This window comes from Chiloscyllium plagiosum, chromosome 26 (genome assembly GCF_004010195.1).
Source record: "Chiloscyllium plagiosum isolate BGI_BamShark_2017 chromosome 26, ASM401019v2, whole genome shotgun sequence".
NCBI classification, from domain to species: Eukaryota; Metazoa; Chordata; class Chondrichthyes; order Orectolobiformes; family Hemiscylliidae; genus Chiloscyllium; species Chiloscyllium plagiosum.
This window is the reverse complement of record NC_057735.1, coordinates 41,211,767-41,234,824: the sequence shown is the minus strand read 5'-3', so window position 1 is coordinate 41,234,824 and position 23,058 is coordinate 41,211,767. Positions and strand designations below refer to the sequence as shown.

Here is a 23,058-nt window from a genome sequence, read left to right as displayed (position 1 = left end):
AGTACAAATTCAAGGAAGCTATGATGGACTGAAAGGGTTGGCTTCAATTGGAACATTATATCTAAATTCATACTTTAGGATGTTTGTGAAGGTTTTAAAAATACGATTTATAAAAATACTTCTGGGGACGAGACTTCAGTTCACTGCATACATTGACAACACTGGGACTATTTTTTGTAGAGAATCTGAGAGACGTTTGGTAAGTGTTCATAATCATGAGGGATCTGGCCAGAGAGGGCAAGGAGGAATTGCCCATTGGCAGAAGGGTCAGAAATCTGAAAGTAGCAAGAATGCACTACCTGAGTGTATTGTGGAGGCAGATTCAATCTTGGATTTCAAAGATAAACAGAAAATACTTGCACAACTACAATGAAATGGCAGGTGAGAGATAATTTGTTAAGGTTTCTTGCTCTGGATATTTCATGTCAAATTTAACTGCGAACTCCAGATGAGACAAAGCCTAGTGTTATGCACTGAAAATGCCAGTGGAAAACGCAGAAAACTTTTATAAAGCAATAAGATCGAATAAAATTGCATAAAATGATGCTAACACAAAGTACACAAATGTAGCCCATTTTATTGGTAACTCAATGCATGTTTAACATATGTAGAAAATACTTCAATCAGAAGACAAGCTACTTTGGAAACCAAAGACAATAAAACAGTGAATTACAAGATAAACAGTTTCATCACAATGGACCCCTTTTCCCAGTTTAAAGTTAGTATTATGAACTTTTTTTAAATAACTATAATCTCTTTATCTTTTGTTAAATTTATTATTTTACAATAACCTCTACAGTTTAACTGCCAGACTACCATAGAAAAATCAATAATTTCTATGAGCTGCCTACACATTACATGTGATAATCACATCGCTATATCAAAAAGTAAGAAAACCGCAGTTCATACAAGAACTAGAGTAGCAAATAACATTATACAAACCAGTCAAATAACCTATTATAGCAATATCAATGATACAAGCCAAGTATATGCTACTAACAATTGTTGCATTCGCTACAATCATACTATTAAAAAAACACTAAAATTCACCCACATATGATTAGCATTAGTAAATGCAGACACATACAGCAAAATAATGAGAACATGCTCCAGCCAACAGTAAATGCAGACACACCCATATGTAACCATATATAAGTCAACCCTATAAATATATACTGTTTATATAGATTTTAAAGAGACAGTGCTTTTACAGCCCTACACAGGTTATGTGAAACAAAAAACTCCTGGAAAATTTTGTTTGAATCAGTGCAGCAACCTTAAATTCCTGGAAACTTTCAGTCAAGCTTAAATCAAAGTTGTTAGAATTCTTTTCCAAAAAATAAAGAAAATCAATGTTTGACTCCATAAATTAGCTTGAAGTTATCAGTGATTAATGGTTATTTAAATTCCAATCCCTCCATCATCCCCGCCCAAAGAAACAAGCAAGCTGTATTTGTATTCAAAGGTGGTTGTGACAAGATTAATTAGGTGCTACTTAAATTCCATGTCAATTGTTTCAAATACAACCAGAGTGGGCTTTGGACTATCTCTTTAAATGTACATTTTAGATACTAAATGACTTACACAGGATACAGATGGCTTCCTTACAAAACATTGACAAAAAAATTGTTACAAAGTAGTACATAAAGGTGCGAGGACACTGGCAAAGTTTACCAACAGGTCTATTCGACCTGCTTGAATGGTCAAAACCAGTGTTATTCCTTGGGCAAATGTTTTCATAAATAAATTAAACTTCCAAAATTTTGCATTATGCTCCTTCCCACAAGAAAATCCCACAGAAAACTATCAAAGCAGGTTTAGCCACAAGAATCCAGAATTGGACAAAAATCTAAGATGGTAAGAGTCTCTACTGGCAAAATTCAATAATAAGTGACAGAAGAAACTCAACCCGTCATTAGTACTTTGCTGTGCTGTTAACTGGGGTTACTCCTTTAGAAATGGAGTATCCTAGTTTGTGGGCAGGATAAAAGACACTGTACATTGCAATCTACAGCAAGTGCATTTCCCAATGACAGGGCATGGAACACTAATTGACAGCAAAGATTAAAAAGTGCTTAGCTGTAGCTTTTAAGACATGTTTTTCTTTAAACCAACGTTCATCCACGTGAGGTTAAAAAAAAAATGTCCCATTTCACAAGGTCAAATGCTCTTCACTGCACCAAGGTAGATATAATACAGTAAGACTATGAAATACCACATCAAGAAAGCACTTTGCAGAGTCTTGGCAGAGATAAAGTGGAGCATTTGGCTCTGTAGGAATCCAATACAAAGTTTCAGAATGTCAATATATATTTAATTTCCCTGGATTCCAGACAGTATAGCATCCAAAGGGGACAGGGAAGGGGTAAATAGTTTACAGGAATTAGTAGCTTTCAGCAATTGGTCAAAATGGATCTGACATGAAGTAAAAATATTTGACAGTAGTGAAACTTTAAGTAAGAGCCACCAGATTTTTGAGCAACACTTTACCTTGCTATGACTGTCTAAGTGAACAGCATCAACCAACTCAATGCACTAAAAAAGTTTGTTGTGCAGATTTTGCTGGCTTGTGGAGCTCTCTCCAATCAACTGGAGTTGTGCACCTGCATACCAAGAACCAAATACAAAACAAGATTCACATTATGTTGTGCTGAGCTCAGACAGAACAATACTCTTTCTGAAACAAATTGGTCAATTCTCACACCTTGGTTTGCATTATACAAACCCAGCTTGTGGGGACTGGAAAGAACAGGCCCTGGTGTTCGTGACATCTGAAAGTTCCATAAAGTGGAGCACTTTAAAAATGCTGTACAAATAGTTACCTGGTTATAGAAGCATTGGTGGAATGTTTGTTTCTTGTTAGAAATTTAATTTTTTACAAAAAACATCTGAACCAGCAGGCTAGTGTATTTCTGTAAACCCTCACATTTCTACCAGTTTATCATTTTATAATGCTGGTATTAAGCGTGATAAATTCTAATGTAGATCTGTGCTCTCCAAACATATACACAGGAATAATGCCTTTCCTGCAGAAACACCGTATAACACCATCTCCTGGTCAACCTTGAAACAAGACAGGTTTTGCAACACCAGAGGTATTTTACAGAGGCAATTTCTAAAAGCCATTTCTCTGGGAGATTGCCAGGTGCACATCAACTCCTTGCAACCTTATGAAGTCAGGGCATGAAATAAGAGTTAAAAAGGAAACAAAAATAATGGCTTTCATAAACACTTTCAACACCAAGTAAGGGAAGTAGTGTAAGTAGTACTTTCCTTTCAAATACAGAATGGAGCACTGAGCAGCTGTTTGCAAACAAGAATGATAGGTTGTTGGAATGAATAGCAGATTTTGTTTTTAAAAGTTGTAAATTAAGATTAGCAAATACTTTGCATATCTGTTAAGCAATACCACTTATTCCATGCCCTGTAAATGAGGCAGAATAAATCGGCTTTTCTTTGGTGTGATGAACATGTGCTTTACAGGCAGTCTGCCTGCATGAAGCCAAAATCTGGGTAGTCGCCTTTCAAAGGGTTTACTCAGACAGCATCCCACTGCCACAAGGAATGTTAGCATCCATAAACTATTGAAAAATAAAGTTTAAAAAATTACACATCAAGAAGAACCACAACCACCTAAAGCTAATTGCACATAATTTTCCTCATCCAAAAATCCATTAAACAAACCAAAATACTGCACTATCCTCACATAAGTACAATATGCTCAGCCATACCATTGTAACTTAATAATAAGGTGAAAATCAAAAGGAACTGAAGTTCAGAAGACAGTACATGGATACATGCATTTTCACATTCTAATTAGCTTGCTGCATTAAAAGGAGCATAGTTATATGTGCCAAATGAAAACGAAAATTTAAAACTTCAAAACAGAAAGAATACTGTTTCAAATTCCATCTCCCTTTCTTAAACTAAAACAAACTTCAATTAAAATACTCAACTGATTTTTTTTTAAAAAGATAAACTTAAATGTTTTAAAATCTGTTTCAACAGCACAATACACTTTCCTGTGCTACCCTCCCATCACTTTGTTTTGTATTCCCGAGAGGCCTTCCATGCACACAAGTCCAAATGATCTAACTGTAACAAGTTGGGATTCTCTAAAGCACAGTGTAGAAGTTTTAATTTAATGTACTATGTAAAAATCTGTTAAGGCACTAACTAGGGGAAAGAACTCATCAAATAAGCCCCCACAACATTCACACCTGTGCAAAAACCGAGTCAAAGAATTGCTCCCATCCAGAACACACGGATGATGCCTGTTCTGCGACCACCTCTTTTCAAACACAATTACTTCATCAGTGCTACAACATTTAATAAAGTTCCAAAAATGTATCCAAAGACACTGCATGTACATTCCAACATGTTCCAACTTAATTTCTCTTGAAATGACAGGTACGTTAAAAAGAATCCCTTTGGGGTGATCAGGAACTAAATCTCGAGTTACAAAAAAATTCACAATTCAAGTATCATAATTTACATTTTTGTTCAGACTGTTGTAGCTAGTTCTGTTGGAAACTGTAAGCGTCACATGTCTGCTTCTGCAGCTCTGATGCTAAAGCTGTATTAGTTGCTGGAACTAGTTGAACTACTCCTATACGTAAATAGGATATTATGGCAGTAATGTCACTGCGAATTGCACAAGCATAACTGACAATAACAACTCAATGCCACAGACCCTCGTGATTGAAAGTCTATACAGTGAGCTGGTGTGTAACACACTTTCAATCTGCATGACACACTAAAAATACCAATAAGTTAAGCAGGGAGGGGTCAAAACAGCTCTGGAACATGATGTGGGACATGATTTAAACACAGCTTTAGGGTGCGTGCATGCATTTAGTTATCTTAAATTACAAATCAGCACTACTGATGCCCAAATGAAATCTACACAGTGCACAAAGGTTCTAGCAGTGATGAGGTGCCAGAATACACCTTAAATCCCTGGACTCTGAGAAATGACATAGTATGTGCAGTACAATTAAAATACACACCTGTCCTTCGCAAGTTTAAAGAATGGCTGACTTAGAATAGTTTACTCAATATTTAATAATACAGCAGTGACCATATTTGTTCACCATCTCTCCAACTTCCAATTCATTTAAGTAAGCTATTCATCCTCAACAATTCTTGATCAACTATGAAGAACACACAGGCAAGTAAAAGTTACAGAAGCAACTGCTTAAAAATATGCTCACTGAAAAGTGATTAAACGGTTCTTAAACCTGCAGCTTTAAATAAAGCTCACTAATCCCGTATGGACGGCAGCACCAGATGACTGAAATGTTCAATGGATTCACTTCTCAGAAGAGCAAGTAGATGTTTTCATTTCTCATTTTCATACTTAATTAAATGTACTGTTCAGAAACCAATACTTTAAGAAATCCAGATTAATACAAAATTAATGTTGCAACAAAACTCTAAAAATGTGATATTTCAAACTATTTTACATAGAATTCAAAAATGTAATTTTTCTTTAATTTTGAAGACCTCTCATAAATGTTCCAAAATACAATGAAACAGTGATATGCTTGAAGATTAATGAGTTATGCAATTCAGGATTTGTATAGGCTTCAACTTTTCAATCAAACTAAATGATGCATCCATTACTTGCCATTTTATTATGTAATAGGCCTAGAAAAAATGCATTCTTTGAACTTCCTAAGCAATAGTATTAACACTTTGAGCAGCATAAACCTATTTCAAGTAGCAGATTCATCAGTGTGTTCAGGCAAAGAGCTGGCAAAATAAAGCAACAGTACATTTAAAAACAAACATTTGTGTTGGTTCTGAAAATTATTTCCAAATCATTGTAAAATATTTAAAATGTGGTCTATTTCCAATATCCTTTTTTCTTTTAAAAAAGGGTTAAAAACCAAGTCTCCTTACTGCTGAATGTTCTGCAGACTTGTGACCCAGCTCAGAAGCAAAACATGACACCACAGAAGAGTCCTGTCTAATGGAATGAAGCGCACTCCTCCTTCATACAAAACTGGATTTGTCTAGATCTCGTACAGTAGCACAGCACATTTGCAAATAAGAAAGCTACAGATAAGAATACTGATTTATTTTAGTGGGACTGAGTGGATAGCCAGCATAAAGAGTAGGTGCCCTGGAAGCATTAATGTATGACTGGGTAGCAAATGGATGCTGGTACTGGCTGGGAGCAACGCTGGCAGATGGCAGAAGGCTTGGGCCCATGCTGACTGGCACCTGTTGGAGGAGACTGGTTGGATGAGCTGTGTACGTTGCTTGTTGCATGGCATGTCTGGAGGAACTTTGTTGGTTCAGAAGATGGGCCATGGAACTGGAAGTTGCCAAGGCAGCAGCAGTTGGTGTGTAGGTATACATGTGGGGTTGTCCTGAAAGGTGCGTTGGGGCTGACACAGCCGTCAGGTGAGGGTGAACCACTGGATGTGTGGGACTATTATGCTGGAAAGAGTAAGGAGGTTGAGCAAGAGTTGGTGTCACATATGCCTGTTGTCTGCGGGGAGCAGGATTCACACTTCGCTCTTGAGTGACAGATTGCTGGGCCTAAAAAAACAAGGAAGTGGAAATTATTATAAAACGTTTAAAGATAAAATTTTGCTTTTAAACATAAATATACATTAAGTGGTCTTCTGAAGAAAAAAAAAATCAGACTCCCCAAATCATTTTGCAATACAATGGCAACTTTTCAAAGCAACAGCACTAGTGGATAATGCGAAGAACTAACTAACTTGGAAACTGAGTAACACAGACCATTGGTACTCAGGTTCTGAAAACAATCAACAGGCTTCGGTGAGGTCATGGCTAAGATGTCACAATCCTTTATCCCTCAAGCTGACTACTTTACATTTTAATGGCTGAAAAATTGTAGGCTAGGAAGCTGCAGAAAAGTTGCAGCCAGTGTTTCCAGTTCCTGCATTCTTCACAGATATTCCTTAATAAATTTGGGAAAAATGATATTAATCAGATGCCCTTTCAGGATAGTATCGGTTGTGAACTCCAAGACAGTGATGGCTGCTTGAATGCCAATAGCTGTGAGGTCGTGTTTTGTTTTGTCTACTGCTGGCTTTTGCTTAATGAAGTTTTTGAAGCTTGATTGTCATTGCAAATAAAATCCCTGTTTGCGTCTTTAAAATTCTGAAGTTTAAACAATTCCCACCACAGTGAACGTCTTCTACTGCCTCCTCAGCTCAGGAGCTAATTATGCCACCTGACCAATGCATCCCATGTCAGCCAGGAACTAAAACACACCACTAGCTTCCCCCAATATCAGGAGCTCAAAAGGCACAACAACCCTGGTTGCCACTCCCAAGAATTCAGACACACCCTGCCTCTCCAGGCACAGGAGCTCCATGGGCAGCACAGTGGCACAGTGGTTAGCATTGCTGCCTCACAGCACCAGAGAACAGGGTTCAATTCCCACCTCAGGCAACTGTCTGTGTGGAGTTTGCACATTCTCCCCGTGTCTGCGTGGGTTTCCTCCGGTTTCCTCCCACAAACACAAAAATGTGCAGGTTAGGTGAATTGGCCGTGCTTAGGTGCCCATGGTGTTAGGGGCAGGGGTGAATGTGGGGGAATGGGTCTGGGTGGGTTGCGTTTTGGCGGGTCGATGTGGACTTGATTAGATTAAATTACTTACAGTGTGGAAACAGGTCCTTAGGCCCAACAAGTCCATACCGACCCGCCGAAGCGCAACCCACCCATAACCATTCCCCTACGTTTACCCCTTCACCTAACACTACTGGTAATTTAACTTGGCCAATTCACCTAACCTGCACATTTTTGGACTGTGGGAGGAAACCGGAGCACTCGGAGGAAACCCACGCAGACACGGGGAGAATGTACAAACTCCACACAGAGAGTCACCTGAGGTGGGAATTGAACCCGGGTCTCTGGCGCTGTGAGGCAGCAGTGCTAACCACTGTGCCGACTTGTTGGGCCAAAGGGCCTGTTTCCACACTGTAAAGTAAACTAATCTAAGTAAATCTAAATCTATATTTCAATCCCATTCAGCTCAGAAATTCAAACAGCACTGCACCATCCCTTCCTGCTAAAGCACATCAGTGAGGAACTTAAATACATCCATTCCCATCCTGGAGCTCTCAAACTTTCTCCCTTTCCCTCCCCATCCTGGAGCTCAAAGTCATTTGCTCCCCTCACAAGCCCAGAACTGCCTTCAAGCCCCACCTCCAGGCAGAAACTATCATAATGGTTTAGAAGTATTTAGATATACACTTGCAATGCTAAGACATCAATATGGGCCAAGTGCTAGAAAATGGGATTAGAATAGTTAGGGCTCATTTTTCCCTGGTTCACGTTTGATGGGTGAAGGACTTTTTCTGTACTGTTGACCTCTATGACTCCTGCTATTTGCTGCTTTTTTTTTTTGCATATTTTCCCTACTATCTTGCCAAAAACCATAAATCCATATCCCTTAGTTCAAGTTAGCAAACAGGAACATTTTTTTGTGTCCAGATTACATAAATCTGACATGAAGTTTGTACACCTCAATTAAGTCGGTGCTCAATCTCCTTTGCTCTAACATCAGCTTCATCAAGCCAACTTTGTAGCTTTTGTTACAATTTCACACTTATCTTTTACTTATAAATGGTGTACCATGACAGGTACCTCGTTATTGCTTTTCACGGTATACATTTGTCCTAGACTTTATTGATCATTGCTAATAAATGGTAGAAAAAAACAATGGAACTGATGTGAAACAACATTTCAGCTAAACTGTGCAGCAGCCTGAAAACATTACTGTAACTTGGAACTTGATGCACATACAACCATAACAAAAATTTAAAGGGCATGCATACAGATAAATTGGCTGCATACCACATAAAATGTTTAAGGCCACACTGATTACATTTGTTCACAATTTCCCCACCACCAGTTAACCCCGATTCCATGTTATTCTCCAAAAAGTCAGTGTTTTTTCCTAACGTGTTATGGTCTTATGTACTTCCCAATCTTTAATCTTAGAACTTAGTTTAAATGTTTTTTTTGGCAGTAAAACTGGTTCTCTCCCTAAATAAAATTATGTATCAATCTTACAAACAAAGAGAATAATTACATACTTGACTGAGGTTAAGAGGCTGCCGTTGTCGGTATGTGGTTGGTGTTGTTGAGCTTGAAGTCTGACCACTCATAGGCATGCCTGTTTTTGCCTTATAAACATTCGAGAAAAAGCCTAAAAGGCATAAGAAATTCATAGGTGAGTGCACAAGGCAAAACTTAACAACATGCTGTATTTCAATCCCCTTCAGTACGAAGAGCAAAAATCAGGCGACCCGAGAAGAGAAAAAGGAAACAAACTTCCAAAAGTATAATTAAAAACCAATTTAGATTCACAATAAATAAATAAATAAATCCAAAGTCAAACTAGTTTCACTTTTGCATGAATTGAGTTCCCAATATAGCATTCATGGTTGCACAAAGGTAATGTCACTAATAATCCAAAATCCTGGATTAACATCTGGGGTATACAGGTAGAATCTAAACTCAATCATAAATCTGCAGTTGGACGCTAATCTCAGTAAAAGTGACCAAAAATCTTTTAATGCAAAAAATCCATATGGTTCACCAATGTCCTGTAGTGAAGGAAATCTGCTGATCCTAGAAGCTTGGCCTTCATATCACTGTACGTCCACAGTGATGTGGCTGATTCTATGGATGGGCAACAAATACTGGCCTTGCCAATGGCACTCATGATACCACAAAGGGATAAGAATAGAAAAACTTGAGCAATTGAGTAAACGCAACACCTCTTTAAATTATTTTTCCACCCAATGAATTTAGTTGAATCTTGTAATCACTTCAATACAAGACCTTTCTGATCTTTTTCCTGTAGAATTTTGTGGGAAAAGCAATATTTCCCCCCCAATGGTAATTAATACCTTTCATAGTGAGGACAGGTTAAAAGGAAGGCATGGGACAGTTGAGGGAAATGGGGATTGAATTTTTAATGAATGTCTAATGCTGCTACCAAATGGAACGAATATGCAATAGTACTCCATGTCAGTATGGAGGTACAAGCAATGTTTAGATGTATCTTGATAAGCTTTTAAAACCAAGTGTGGATGTTTGCATTTCAAAGGTTAATAATGGTAACACTTGCAAATTAAAAATAGAGGTGATTACTTCATCAGCATCAGCAATTGAAGCCACATTTTAAAGGGAGTGAGACAAAACTAACTTCAAGGAGATACTGTTAAAAGAAAGGAACCTCAGTTTTTACATGTCTGAAACACTAATAAGCATATTTGATTTCAATGTCCCTCATTATCAGCTTGGTTGAGAAAGCTCAGATGACAAAACCAATTATACATTGAAGTAATTCAATTTTTAATCAATGTTGAATACATTTTGAAGCGAAGATAAAATTATCCAGCTAAGTTTACAGTGATGTTTTATTGCTGGAAGCACTTTGGTACACAATTATATTCCTACCTGACAAACTGTTGCTTTCTCCCATACTGTCACTGACTTGCGCCTTTAAAGGCTGTACAATGATTGTACGAGATCCAGAACTATGACTGGCATCCAAAGTTCTTTTAGAAGCTTCCTGTGTACTGCTGATAACTTGCGTTGCTCGAGGGCGTTCACATGGATAGGGACTGTTACTGTTTGAAGAGTCAGATTCTAAAGAATCATGCACAGTGACGTAACTGATGACGTTTGATCTCTGTTTCGTGCTCGAGCTAAAGAGAAAAAGAGAAAAATAAAATATTTACAATGGTTGTCGGGCCATCTCAATGCTCCCGGAAACTCAATTGTTGGATTTAAGTGATGGAACAGTGACACTTAATATTTGTTTGACCTCCATTTGCCTCTTTCCAACTCTAGATCAATGCTCCTTACTTTGCCATCCAAATACTAATTACTTTGATTAAACTTACTGAACAAAGAATGTACAAAATACAGAAATGCAGATTTTGTTGATCACCACAGTCCCAATTTCAAAACTGATCACTACCAGATTATCCAAGAGAGTTGAGATTCCTCCTCTTGATCAACATACTGCTGGGAAGTGTGCATTTAAAAGGCATCTGGATGGGTATTTGGGTGGGAGGGGTTTGGAGGGATATGGGCCTGGTGGTGGAAGGTGGGACTAGATTGGGTTGGGACATCTGGTTAGCATGGACGAGTTGGACCGAAGGGTCTGTTTCGGTGCTGTACATCTCTATGACTCTATGGAAGTCAATCAAGAACAATATTGAGGTCAACAAGAGCTTGTAAACACTATAAACAAAATGTGAAAGCACGTCTAATTGAGTATCATAAGGTATGTGCCATTCATAGATTATAAGCTGCCACAGCGTATCAGGGCGAAAGCCATAAACTGGACCCAAAAAGCTAAAACTACTGACAGCCTACCACTTGTATGGAATGAAGTCTTTTCTTGGGCATCTGAATTTGTTGACTCTAAAAATTCTAGGACTTAGTTTATCACTTATGTTGTGCACTTGCATCAAAATTTACAGAAAAATATTAAATAATTTGATCCAAACCAGAAGGTACAGGTAAGATGACAATATCAATTCAAAGGCAAGTAAATAAGCAATGATCTGATGAGCGACAATGCAGATTTCAATGTACTTTCAGCACCTCCAAAGTCAAGCAAGCTTTGACTACCTAGGTTGCATTTGGGTGGTGTGGGCAATGTCTTCACCTCCTGTGATTATTTGTGTAGAATAATATACCTACCTCCCAACCTTCTGCTTTGTTTCTTCCTCTTCATCTGTGTCACTACGAATGGTGATGACACTGACAGCAGGACTGGGTGTATCGGGAATCACAATGGTCTGTCGCTGATGGTCAGCTGTTGTGCTGCAGTATGGGGAGGGTGCACTTGATGGACTGTTTTGAACCACCATGTATGTTTGAGAGGGAGTGACATCCAACACAGGAACATTTCTGATACAGAATTAAGTAACAGACAAGTTTGTTATGGAAAACTAGTGATTTGAGATTCATAGCTTAAAATCATCAGTTAAACTTTTACAGAAGCTCTGTTCAAAAAGATATCAAAGCAGTTAGACTTTTATACAATTCAATTTTGAAGAAGCTGAGCTCACTGTACACAGACAAAAAATATAATTTGTGTAATGCATGAAAGGTTCATGTGCAAACCCACGTCAAAGGTGGTTATTTTAATTTTAGTGTGTTGGCAATACACCATGTATGGACCATGAAGTTATTTCAGGGATTTTCCTATTGTTTTTGACGATATAACTGCAAAAGGACCATCTAGAAAAACTCACCACACGGGTGTTGCATTTCATGCAGAAAATAGTGAATACAATGGATCAGATGTTACTCAAGTCCAGAGATTGGTTATCTGTAGTTTCAAATTCAAATAGAGTAGCAAATTCTACTCTCAGAATTTTTAAAGAATACTTTTTGATAATTTATTTCTTTTCCAACTCTTCCCTTGAAGATAGAGGCTCCTAGAAGGTGCAGTTCCACTGTCGCTTAGCACCGCCAGAACCAGGGCTGAAGAGGCATTCTTCTGCAAGAATATCAAAGTAAGTACTGGCACGCTGCTAAACCAATGTAGCACCATAGGCAAGCCTAACAACATGGGATTTGGGACACATCAGTTAGGAGCAGAAGTAGGTCATTCAGTCCCTCGAGAATGATTCACCATTCAACAAGATCATGGCTGACTTGTGTGTGTTTCAAATCCACATCTATGTATACCTTTGATTCCCTTGTCTAATAAGAATCTACCCTCCCCCAACTTAAAAATATTTTTTTCTTCTGTCTTCTGAGGCAGGGCTCCAAAATTGCACTACTCTCCCGAGAAATAAATTTTCATCTCCATCATAAAAGAATGCCCTATAATTCTTAAAACAGTGCCTCACCCCCAAAAGGAGCCTTTGTTTTACATTAACACTTATGCACGCTTTTAGTGTGCCAACCAACTGTAGATGACATCTTTCACAAGTACAAGCAGGAAACATTGTTTAACATTTTGACTTCCCAATACAGTTTGAAAATGCACAAAAAGTTCTGACTTAAATTACTTTATCCTTCTGAGTTTTCAAATGCATCAATTTGATCTTAAATCTGATTTCTGCTCAACTCTAGGCAGAATTATTTTAATTCTTCAAGTTTAAGAGTTCCTACAAAGGTATTCCATTCATTGCCAATAATTAAGTTTCTAACTTAAAACAATAGTGCCTGCAAGGAATTGTTAATTCCATTGAATCAAGATTTATTCACTGCACTACTAAATAATTAATATTTCTGATAAAAAGTGTTAAATAAGCAAAATAAAAACTTTTCCAAGTCTCCTGACTTGATAAGACAACATTCTGAATGGAAAAATATTTTAATTTCCCCATAGTACATTAGAAGGTTGAATGCACTCTTGAAACAAAACATTACACATCATAAACCATGCAAGGAACATTCCTGTTGCACACAAAAATGATTATTCAACCATAATTTTTCGATTACTCTGCACATTTATAGCATCTGTTTACTTCAAGCCCGAAATATGAGCAGGTGATTTTGCAGAAGAATCCACTTTAACTTCAGTGACCTGTACTTTCTACACATTTCTTCATGTTTTAAGATTAAATCATTAACTTCAAATACTCTGTCATCCCACTATACTGAGGTTGACTATTCTTCTCTCCTTTGTGATTTAGGATCAAGATCGTTATCTTATTAGACACAAGGAACATCAAGAATATAGTAATTTGTGTTGATAGGACATTTTTGTTTGGTATTTGTTTGATCATTTGTCAATGAACAATGCTCAAGAAGCTCAACACCATCCAAACAAAACAGCCTGCATGATTAGCTCGACATTCAACACTTTCAACATTCAACACTTTCAACATTCACTCTCTTCACCACTAACACAGTGTACACTGTCTACAAGATGTACTGCAGCAATTCATTAAGGCTGCTCTACTAGCAATTTCTAAACTCACAACTATCTAGAAGGACAAGTGCAGCAATTTCATAGGAGCACCGACCCACTGCACATTCCCCTCCAAGCCACACATCATCCTGACACAGAACTGCATCATCATACAATCAATGCCGCTGGTCAAAATCACAGAACTCCACATCTCTTAGGTAAAGTACTGACAGTATATTTATCCAACATGGGCCACAATGGGTGAACATGTCTGACCACCTGTATCACATTTTCAAGGACCATTAGGATAGAGTAATAAATGTTGCCCCAGCCAGTGTCACCCATATTACATAAATGGATTTTAAGAACATATTGGTAAATCTGAATGTTTAACTTTTTGAACACATTACCCATGCACTCAGCTAGCCTCTTCCCAAAATAATTAATGCTTGTTGTGACAGTTTCATAAGGGTTCATGTGCCTGCATCTCCCTTGTGTGAGATATTTGAAAGTAATTGTGATTGAGTTCATTACTCTGGGGCATTACATCTGAGGACCTGTTTTCTGCTAGATCCAAGGAAGCATTTTCAACAAAGTCATTTGATAGTCATGTGAAGATCTAAGCCTTTTTATTTGCCCCATTCTGGGTCTAGACGCTAGGACACCACTGTCTACCAACACCCCATCCCAAATATTACAGCTGAGTAGAGGTATAAATTGCTCTTAAATGCATGTACATGTTCTAGGTCTAGATCAGAGTACCCTTCTTGTGGAATCATAGGGCATTAAGTATCCCTTGCTTTTCAACTGGGGATGTGGAAAGGGCAGTGTAGTATGCAGAAATACAGGGCCACAGGACATTATTCAACAGCAGAAAACATTGCTGATAACAAACCTGATTTAGCAAAGGGAGTTGATGCCAATGTAGCATTACAGCTACTCAACTAATGCGCTCGTTGGAACCAGCCAGCTTAGCAGAAACCAGAGACTGAGTCAGGGATCTTCACTATCTCAAATGGATCAATTCTACAAAAAGCAGTACATTTACTTAGCCCTAAATATTTTATCTAAAATGAAATGTAATTGATTTCATCCACTTTATTTGATGCACATGGATTATGTTTTAAGTCGACAGTATATGCACTTTACCTTGCATTGTGAAGCTGTTTATTCCTTTTTGAGGAAGACCTGGAGTTTTGCTGCTGGCGTACCACGTGGGCAACTCCGACATTTAGGGGCTGTGCAGCTAAAGTCACATGGCCAGCCAACAAAGATGGCTGCTGCACAATGGCATTATACTGGCTTCCATGGGAATGTGCATTTCTGAGAACAAAGAGTAAAAACAATGTAAATGAAAATAGTAAACAGTTAACATTAAAACAACAAAGATAAGTGAACTTGGTACCCAAAAACTGGGTTTAGAAAGATGGGTGAAAACTATAAATAAAACCGGCATTGATGACTCATCTTGTTGCAATATTTTCAAAAGTTACTTTGAAGTTTAAAAATAACCCAATTAAATTACAAATTACCACTGCAAAAATAAAGTAAGCCACATGATATTGTTCAACTTTAAAGTTTTTATTCAGTACTACAGTGAACCTAAAAATATCTTTTATATTTACTTCCCCTCACCCCCAATAATCTTAAATTTGTGTCACGGCCAGGTGCAGCATTATCTCAGATTTTCACAGTTGCCATTTTATATTACTTCTTAGTAGCAGAGATAAACGACATCACTAGATTCTACAGTATATGCTATGATTATGTTATTGGACTAATAGAGGCTTGGACTAATGATCCGGAGACAGAAATTCAAATTCTGGAATAAAAAGCTAACATCAGTAATGGTCACCTCAAAATTAGTGGACTGTCATATCTGGTTCACTGCATGCCCCTTCAAGGAACTTGGTCAGCCTGGACTGACAGCAACGTGGTTAGCCGAAAAGCCATTCAGCTTCATTCAAGAAGGTGGCTCACCTTCTCAAGAGCAATCAAACACAGGGAATTTTTCCAACAATGCTGACTCTGTGAATGACCAATTTAAAAATTCTACAGTATAACTCTCAGAAAATGCACTCGAGTGTAACTTCCAGTTCCGTTAACCTTAAACCAGAGTATATCATAGCACTTGATAATTAGTAAGCAAACCGAGGTATCAGTTTTAACTCATACCCAAAAGATCAAATGTACTCATTTGCAAAAGGTTATGCAGCTTGTTTTTATTGCTCAAATGTACTTTCCCTTCCACATCACTAATGAAAGATATAATGCTAATAATTTTTGTCATGTCCAATTTTGTGAAGTTACCATGCAAGGAGGTAGTCTTATTTGGGGAATTTCTACAAACAGAAATTTTAGAAAAAGCACCAAATGGAATTAAATACATATCTGGGATGTAGATTTTTTTTTGTTAAAACATCAATTTGACTTTTTAAAAGCATTTTCATAAAAATGTCACAATTTCATTGGAGTGATAATGCTACTGGCAAACTATTATTGAAATATTATCCCATTCCAAGACAAGCCTTCCTTGTAAATGGATGTAAATGCAAAGAATAAGAGCTGAAAAAGAAAAATGTTTATTTCCTTAAAGGTTACTTGCCTCCAATCTGTTATTTGCTGCGTACTAGTCATAGCATCTGGTATCACAGTAGCATGTGGAACTGAATTGTGGACAGCCACTCCAGGCAACTGTTGCCAAGTTGATGGCAACAGGATTTGTTGGGTTCCTCCAGGCCACGCCTGCTGCAAACAAAGACAGACTGTCAAGGTTGCCACTGCCTGGAACAATAGCCCAAAAGTTTGCAGACACCCGAAAAGAACACAAAGCATCTAGGTGAAGACCGCACACAGCTGGCAAGAGAAGCACAATGGTAAAACAAAGATCTGTGATGTTAGATTTACACAACGCCTCCCTCCAAAGCCAATACCTGCACAGGACAAGGCATTACAGTTTAATGAGAGAAAGAGAAAGTGAGTATATCCAATATCTCGCAGCTCTGAAGCAGAAACAAACATTTGGATATTCTGTGCGACGAGCCATTCTGCAGGAATACAAACACACAGACACAGCGATCTCTTCTAAGCAGGCTCATGCCAAGCAGCAAGGGGAAAAGGGAGGGAACATTCTAACCAACCTTTGATCTGAGATAGCAAAATGCACGTGGTCATTGGAAGCAACTGCAGAAGTTGGATGAGCCATTTAAAAAATAAACATGCTACTAATGTTTAATTTCAGACCACAAAAATTATTTAGCAATCTTACAATCACCTAAGTGTTTCAATAATTGTTGAAAACCACCATAATTAATTTTCCTTAATATACGAGCAAATCCCCAATGGCATTATAGGATATGGTTTTTATAACAATAGGAGCTGGTTTCAAAAAACAGGCATATAACAAATGCTATAGGAAGTAATTCTGACAATCACAAGTAGTGCACATTTACATAATTTCACTGAACAGCATGACACCATCAGGGACAATTTTAAATATCAAATACTTAGCTTATGATTTCCCTAACATCCCAATTTTAATATGACTTCATATATAAAGATTAGATCAGAAAAATAAACATGTTACAGCTATTGAACTCACTGAATAAGTACCCAATTACTCTGAAACCCATGATTAATGATTCCATTAATTTGGATCCTTGCAATGTACTCCCCAATTCTTTCTTGCCAATTCCCACCATTAAGATGGGAACATGGTATTTAAGGAATGTTTTTTCGAAAAACAAAGCCAATTGCTAATGGGCTGTAATTTAATAGCTGTAATGCTTTTACTTATTTTTAATCAAAGGATAGTTTGATAGGGGACAGGTTTAGAGTTTTTTTCCAAAGGAAATTACATTAAAGTTTGAATATATTAATAACATCTGATGGTCAGCTGTGATAGCAGGTTTTGTCTGCTATTAAAAGGCTATTTGAGGCAGTAATTAGACAGGATGCAAGTTAGTGACCTTTTTAAAAGATCAAAGGTATCCAATGCTGTCATTGGTGTGATCACTCACATCCCTGCAATCTCAATTTAAATCCATCATTTTACCTATTACTAAAAATTTTAAAGAAAATAAAAATGCTACTTAATTTTTGCAGTCTTCACTATAAATTTGCTCAACTGTTAATCAGTTCAGATTGAGTCAATTTTTTAAATTTGACCACGTCACCAGTCATTGACTGCTTGTGAATGAAGTATCAGTTTAAATCCAATGGACTCAGCATTCCGAAAAGGCTTTAATCTGGTTGCTGTTGTCCAGCACAACTCCTATTTCAGAAAAGTCATGAATGAAAGTACTATAAATCAAGTCTTCAGCATCAAGATATGATATCCCAGTCCCATGTTCCTAACCATGCCGTGTTCATCTGCCGTCCCTATTAGGCCTCTTGCATTGAAATAAATGCAGTTTAATTTCAGTCCTACCTTGTTCTCTGCTTTGTCCCTGCCTGCCCTGACTGTTTGATTCGCCTTTGTTCTCAAATGAACCAGTCTCATATTACAGAGGAGGAAGTGCTGGATGTCTTGAAATGCATAAAAGTGGATAAATCCCCAGGATCTGATCAGATGTACTCTAGAATTCTGTGGGAAGCTAGGGAAATGATTGCTGGGCCTCTTACTGAGATATTTGTATCATCGATAGTCACAGTTGAGGTGCCGGATGACTAGGGATTGGCTAACACTGTTTAAGAAGGGTGGTAAGGACATGCCAGGGAACTATAGACCAGTGAGCCTGAAATCAGTGGTGGGCAAGTTGTTGGAGGGAAGCCTGAGGGACAGGATGTACATGTATTTGGAAAGGCAAGGACTGATTAGGGACAGACAACACTGCTTTATGCGTGGGAAACCATGTCTCAGAAACATGAGTGAGTTTTTTGAAGAAGTAACAAAGAGAATTGATGAGTGCACAACGGTAGACGTGATCTATATGGACTTCAGGAAGGCATTCGACAAGGTTCCTCATGGGAGATTGGTGAGCAACGTTACAAGACATGGAATATAGGGAAAACTCGCCATCTGGATACAGAACTGGCTCAAAGGTGGAAGACAGAGGGGGGTTTGGAGGGTTGTTTTTCAGATCGGAGGCCTGTGACCAGTGGAGTGCCACAAGGATTGGTGCTGGACTACCTTTCGTTATTTACATAAATGATTTGGAGATCAGCATCAGAGGTATAGTTAATAAGTTTGCAGATGACACCAAAATTGAAGGTGTGGTGGACAGCGAAGATGGTTACCTCAGATTACAACGGGATCTTGACCAGATGGGCCAATGGGCTAAGAAGTGGCAGATGGAGTTTAAATCAGATAAATGCGAGGTGCCGCATTTTGGGAAAGCAAATCTTAGCAGGACTTGTACACTTAATGGTAAGGTCCTAGGGAATGTTGCTGAACAAAGAGACCTTGGAGTGCAGGTTCATAGCTCTTTGAAAGTGGAGTCTCAGGTAGATAGGATAGTGAAGGTGGTGTTTGGCATGCTTTCCTTTACTGGTCAGAGTATTGAGTACAGGAGTTGGGAGGTCATGTTGCAGCTTTACAGATGTTGGTTGGGCCACTTTTGGAATATGGCGTGCAATTCTGGTCTCCTTCCTATCGCAAAGATGTTGTGAAACTTGAAAGGGTTCAGAAAAGATTTACAAGGATGTTGCCTGGGTTGGAGGATTTGAGCTAGAGGGAGAGGCTGAATAGGCTAGGGCTTTTTTAACTGGAATGTCAGAGGCTGAGGAGTGACCTTATAGAGATGTATAAAATCGTGAAGGGTATGGGTAGGATAAGTAGACAAAGTCTTTTCTCTGGGGTGGGAGAGTGCAGAACTAGAGGGCATAGGTTTAGGGTGAGAGGGGAAAGATATGAGAGAGACCTCGAGGCAACTTTTTCACTCAGATGGTGGTACGTGTATGGAATGAGCTGCCAGAGGAAGTGGTGGTGGCTGATATAATTGCAACATTTAAAAGGCATCTGGATGTGTTTATGAGTAGGAAGAGTTTGGAGGGATATGGGCCAGGTGCTGGCAAGGTGGAACTAGATTGGGTTGGAATATCTGGTCGACATGGATTAGTTGGACCGAAGGATCTGTTTCTGTGCTGTGTACCTCTATGACTCTATGGTAAGACAAATGGTACACTACAGTTCCACTAATAGCACAAACTAAATCTCTAATTGGCCCGATGTTTTCACAATGCAAGGCAACTTTGCCATCTTAACCAGAAATTCAGTGTTTTTCAATTATACATTGTTCAGATCAAAGATTTGCGCACATGTGAGGAGAGAAGGAGGATGTAATAGCCAGAACAGAGTTTCATTAACACGTATCATCATCAATATCCAATAGCTACCCACCATGGAATCATATGGATTTTGCAGCTAGGCCCAGTTCAGCATCAAATACATTTTAATTACTTACTTATTTAGTATAGCAATAATACATCCTCTTTGCACATCTGTCCTCTTGAATGCAGACACATCTCTCAAAATAAGATAACTGAACTACCTCGATACACAAGAATTTTGAACAATGCATTATATAACTTATAATCAAAATTATACTCTATTGTTATAACTATTTATCCAAACATTCAATTTCAAAAGCTTTTATAAAAACAAGTTCAAGATCTACTGACAATTCTCAATGGTATTTCAAGTCTTAGAGACTAGCTGGTTAGGGAAGCATCATAGGCTTCGAGCAAGCTGTTTCTATTCAGAAACTGCTTTACTGTAACAATTACAATGGAGCAGAAAAACTGACACAAGAGAGGAATCTTAATTACATAGTTTAAAACATAGAAAACAAGTCATTCAATCCAACTGGTTTATAACAATAATCTGTACTCCATATAAGACTCTTCACAGCCCTCAAACTAAAACTGTCAACACATCCACCTACTCCTTTCTACCTCATGTGCTTATCCATATTTCCCACATGTTTTGAACAAAATGGGGCTGGAGGGAGAGGGAACGACATAAGCTATGTCAATTCACAATCCACTTAAAACTACTGAGTTCCATCTGGCAGAATCCAGAGAAAGTCAAATTATTTCCATAAAGCGGAATTCATCAAGATGACCTATCATACTATTTTATGGACAGAATCATTCCCTCCCTCCCTGCAACCTTATGCCTGTAAACAGATGACCTCAATCTAACTCGATATATATGAAAAGATTTGGCAGTTGTTACAACTGATGTATTTCTCAGGGAATTTAGATACAGTCAGGCACAAATGTATTCCACCATAATCAGTCCTTAAAACAATTTTAGCCTTTTAGAAATGCTGAGTATTTTGGACTCAAGTATAGCTTGTTTCACCAGAATGCTCAGAAGAGTAAGAAAGACAAGACGTCCAATGACGTGGAAAATATATAAGGCACACAATGATACATGCTTCCGTTCCTCTGCAGCAGCATTAGAGGAGCATCTGTTAGTGCACAGAATCACACCGAGTGGGAGCATTTACCAGTACTGTGGTCGTCTGATCGACCAGCGCAGGCCGGCCGGCTGCGCAGTTCAGGGTAAAAGGGACCGCATACTGCGGAGCAACAGTGGCAACGTGAGGATGTAGAGTGGCCACCATCAGCGGTGTGCAGCTGCCCTGTAATGGGGGGGGGGGGGTTGGGAGTCAGTTACATGATATATTTGTTCTCAAACATGCAGTGTCTCTTTTTGATGCTCAGAATAGTATGAAAATTGAACTTTTAGCAAAACAAAAAACAAACTTAAAGACAATACTGTGCATGTTAAGTGAACCAGAAATTTAGCTGAGTATTCAAATTTGTTTTACTTGGGTTTCTTGAACCATCTATCTCATTCAGATTTAAGTCTAAATCTAAAACCAGCAGAAATGAGCCATGAGAAAACCATAACCACCAAATCCCAATGTAATAAAACATTCTGAAAAGTTAAACCCCCAACTATTTTAGAAACAAATACAAATAATATATGTAAAATAATCTACTATCAATATCAGATTTGATTTTAAAGTGGGGCTGATGCACATCCTAATCAGGCATATAAAAAGAGACACTGCCAACTGCAAATTAAAGAAAAGAAAAAATCACCATCATAGCTTTAAAAATCATCAGTAAAAGGTTGCATTTTTATCATTATAAACTCATAGAATCATAGATTCCCCAGAGTATGGAAACAGGTAATTTGGCCCAAAAAGTTCACATCGACCTCCGAAGAGTAACCCACCCAGACCCATTCTCCTAACCTATTACTCTACATTTACCTCTGACTAATGCACCTAACCTAGACATCCCTGAACACTATGGGCAATTTAGTATGGCCAATTCACTTAACCTGCACATCTTTGGATTGTGGGAGGAAACCGGAGCACCAGAAGGAAACCTACACAAACTTGGGGAGAATGTGCAAACTCCACACAGACAGTTGCCCAAGGCTGGAATTGAACCTGGGTCGCTGGTGCCGTGAGGCAGCAGTGCTAACCAGTGAGTCACTGTGCCACCTGGAACTACATTTTTTGCCTTTTTTTCTTTATTTTCCTCCTCACCATCATTCCCCAAAAAAACCCAACAAAATCATTAAACAAAGACATCTATAATAATACGGTCTCAAAACTCTGCACTGAAATGCATATCCTTTAGTAATAAGGCATTCAAAGCTATGAGGTATTTACCATCATGTACACAATTACATTTTCCAACACTGTAAAAAGAAAGGTTATTATTTATTCCATATTGCCACAGTCCTAGAAGAAAAAGAGAATAAACAGAAAGACATTCCCTAATACATTACAATGATTTGTGGCAAAACTCATTTTCAGGTTTCATTGGGTTTTGGATGACTCTGAATCACTGCACTAATCAAGCTCAAATTGCGTCCAGATGGAGTCAAAAGAAGATTGGATCACTGTTCAAATAAAGACTGCAAATGGATTCAAAAAAGGATGTGATATTTTGCCGAATTTCCACACAGCGTGTTTCCAATGAAACGATATCTATATTGCATAAAAGACACTGAAATCAACATAAGGTCTAAAAGGTATCACGACTGTGAACCACTTGAGCACTGTAACCCTAAATGTTAACTCAACACCAATAACAGAGCTATAATGTTTTGGGTTTTTTTTATAGATACAAGTTAAGGCTGTTGGCCTGGACAACTAGCTGCCTATACACTGATTGAACCACTGTGGTTTTAGATTGCTTTTGGGTTT

At 38.2% G+C, this 23,058-nt stretch overlaps 1 protein-coding gene across 4 annotated transcripts in view; it reads right to left on the bottom strand.

Annotated features, from left to right (window-relative positions):
* Nucleotides 1–557: 557 nt before the first annotated feature.
* Nucleotides 558–23,058, bottom strand: part of LOC122563288 (homeodomain-interacting protein kinase 1-like) — an 88,764-nt gene continuing 66,263 nt past the window's right edge. The window contains exons 10-16 of one of the 4 annotated variants that reach the window (XM_043716988.1): nucleotides 21,337–21,471; nucleotides 16,488–16,630; nucleotides 15,032–15,205; nucleotides 11,713–11,922; nucleotides 10,456–10,706; nucleotides 9,084–9,196; nucleotides 558–6,549 (exon numbers count right to left, since the gene is read on the bottom strand). In XM_043716988.1, the coding sequence (XP_043572923.1) occupies nucleotides 6,061–6,549; nucleotides 9,084–9,196; nucleotides 10,456–10,706; nucleotides 11,713–11,922; nucleotides 15,032–15,205; nucleotides 16,488–16,630; nucleotides 21,337–21,471 (1,515 nt within the window). In that variant the 3' untranslated portion in view covers nucleotides 558–6,060. The remainder of the gene's footprint in view (nucleotides 6,550–9,083; nucleotides 9,197–10,455; nucleotides 10,707–11,712; nucleotides 11,923–15,031; nucleotides 15,206–16,487; nucleotides 16,631–21,336; nucleotides 21,472–23,058) is intronic. The other 3 variants (XM_043716989.1, XM_043716990.1, XM_043716991.1) reach the window with 3 other exon arrangements.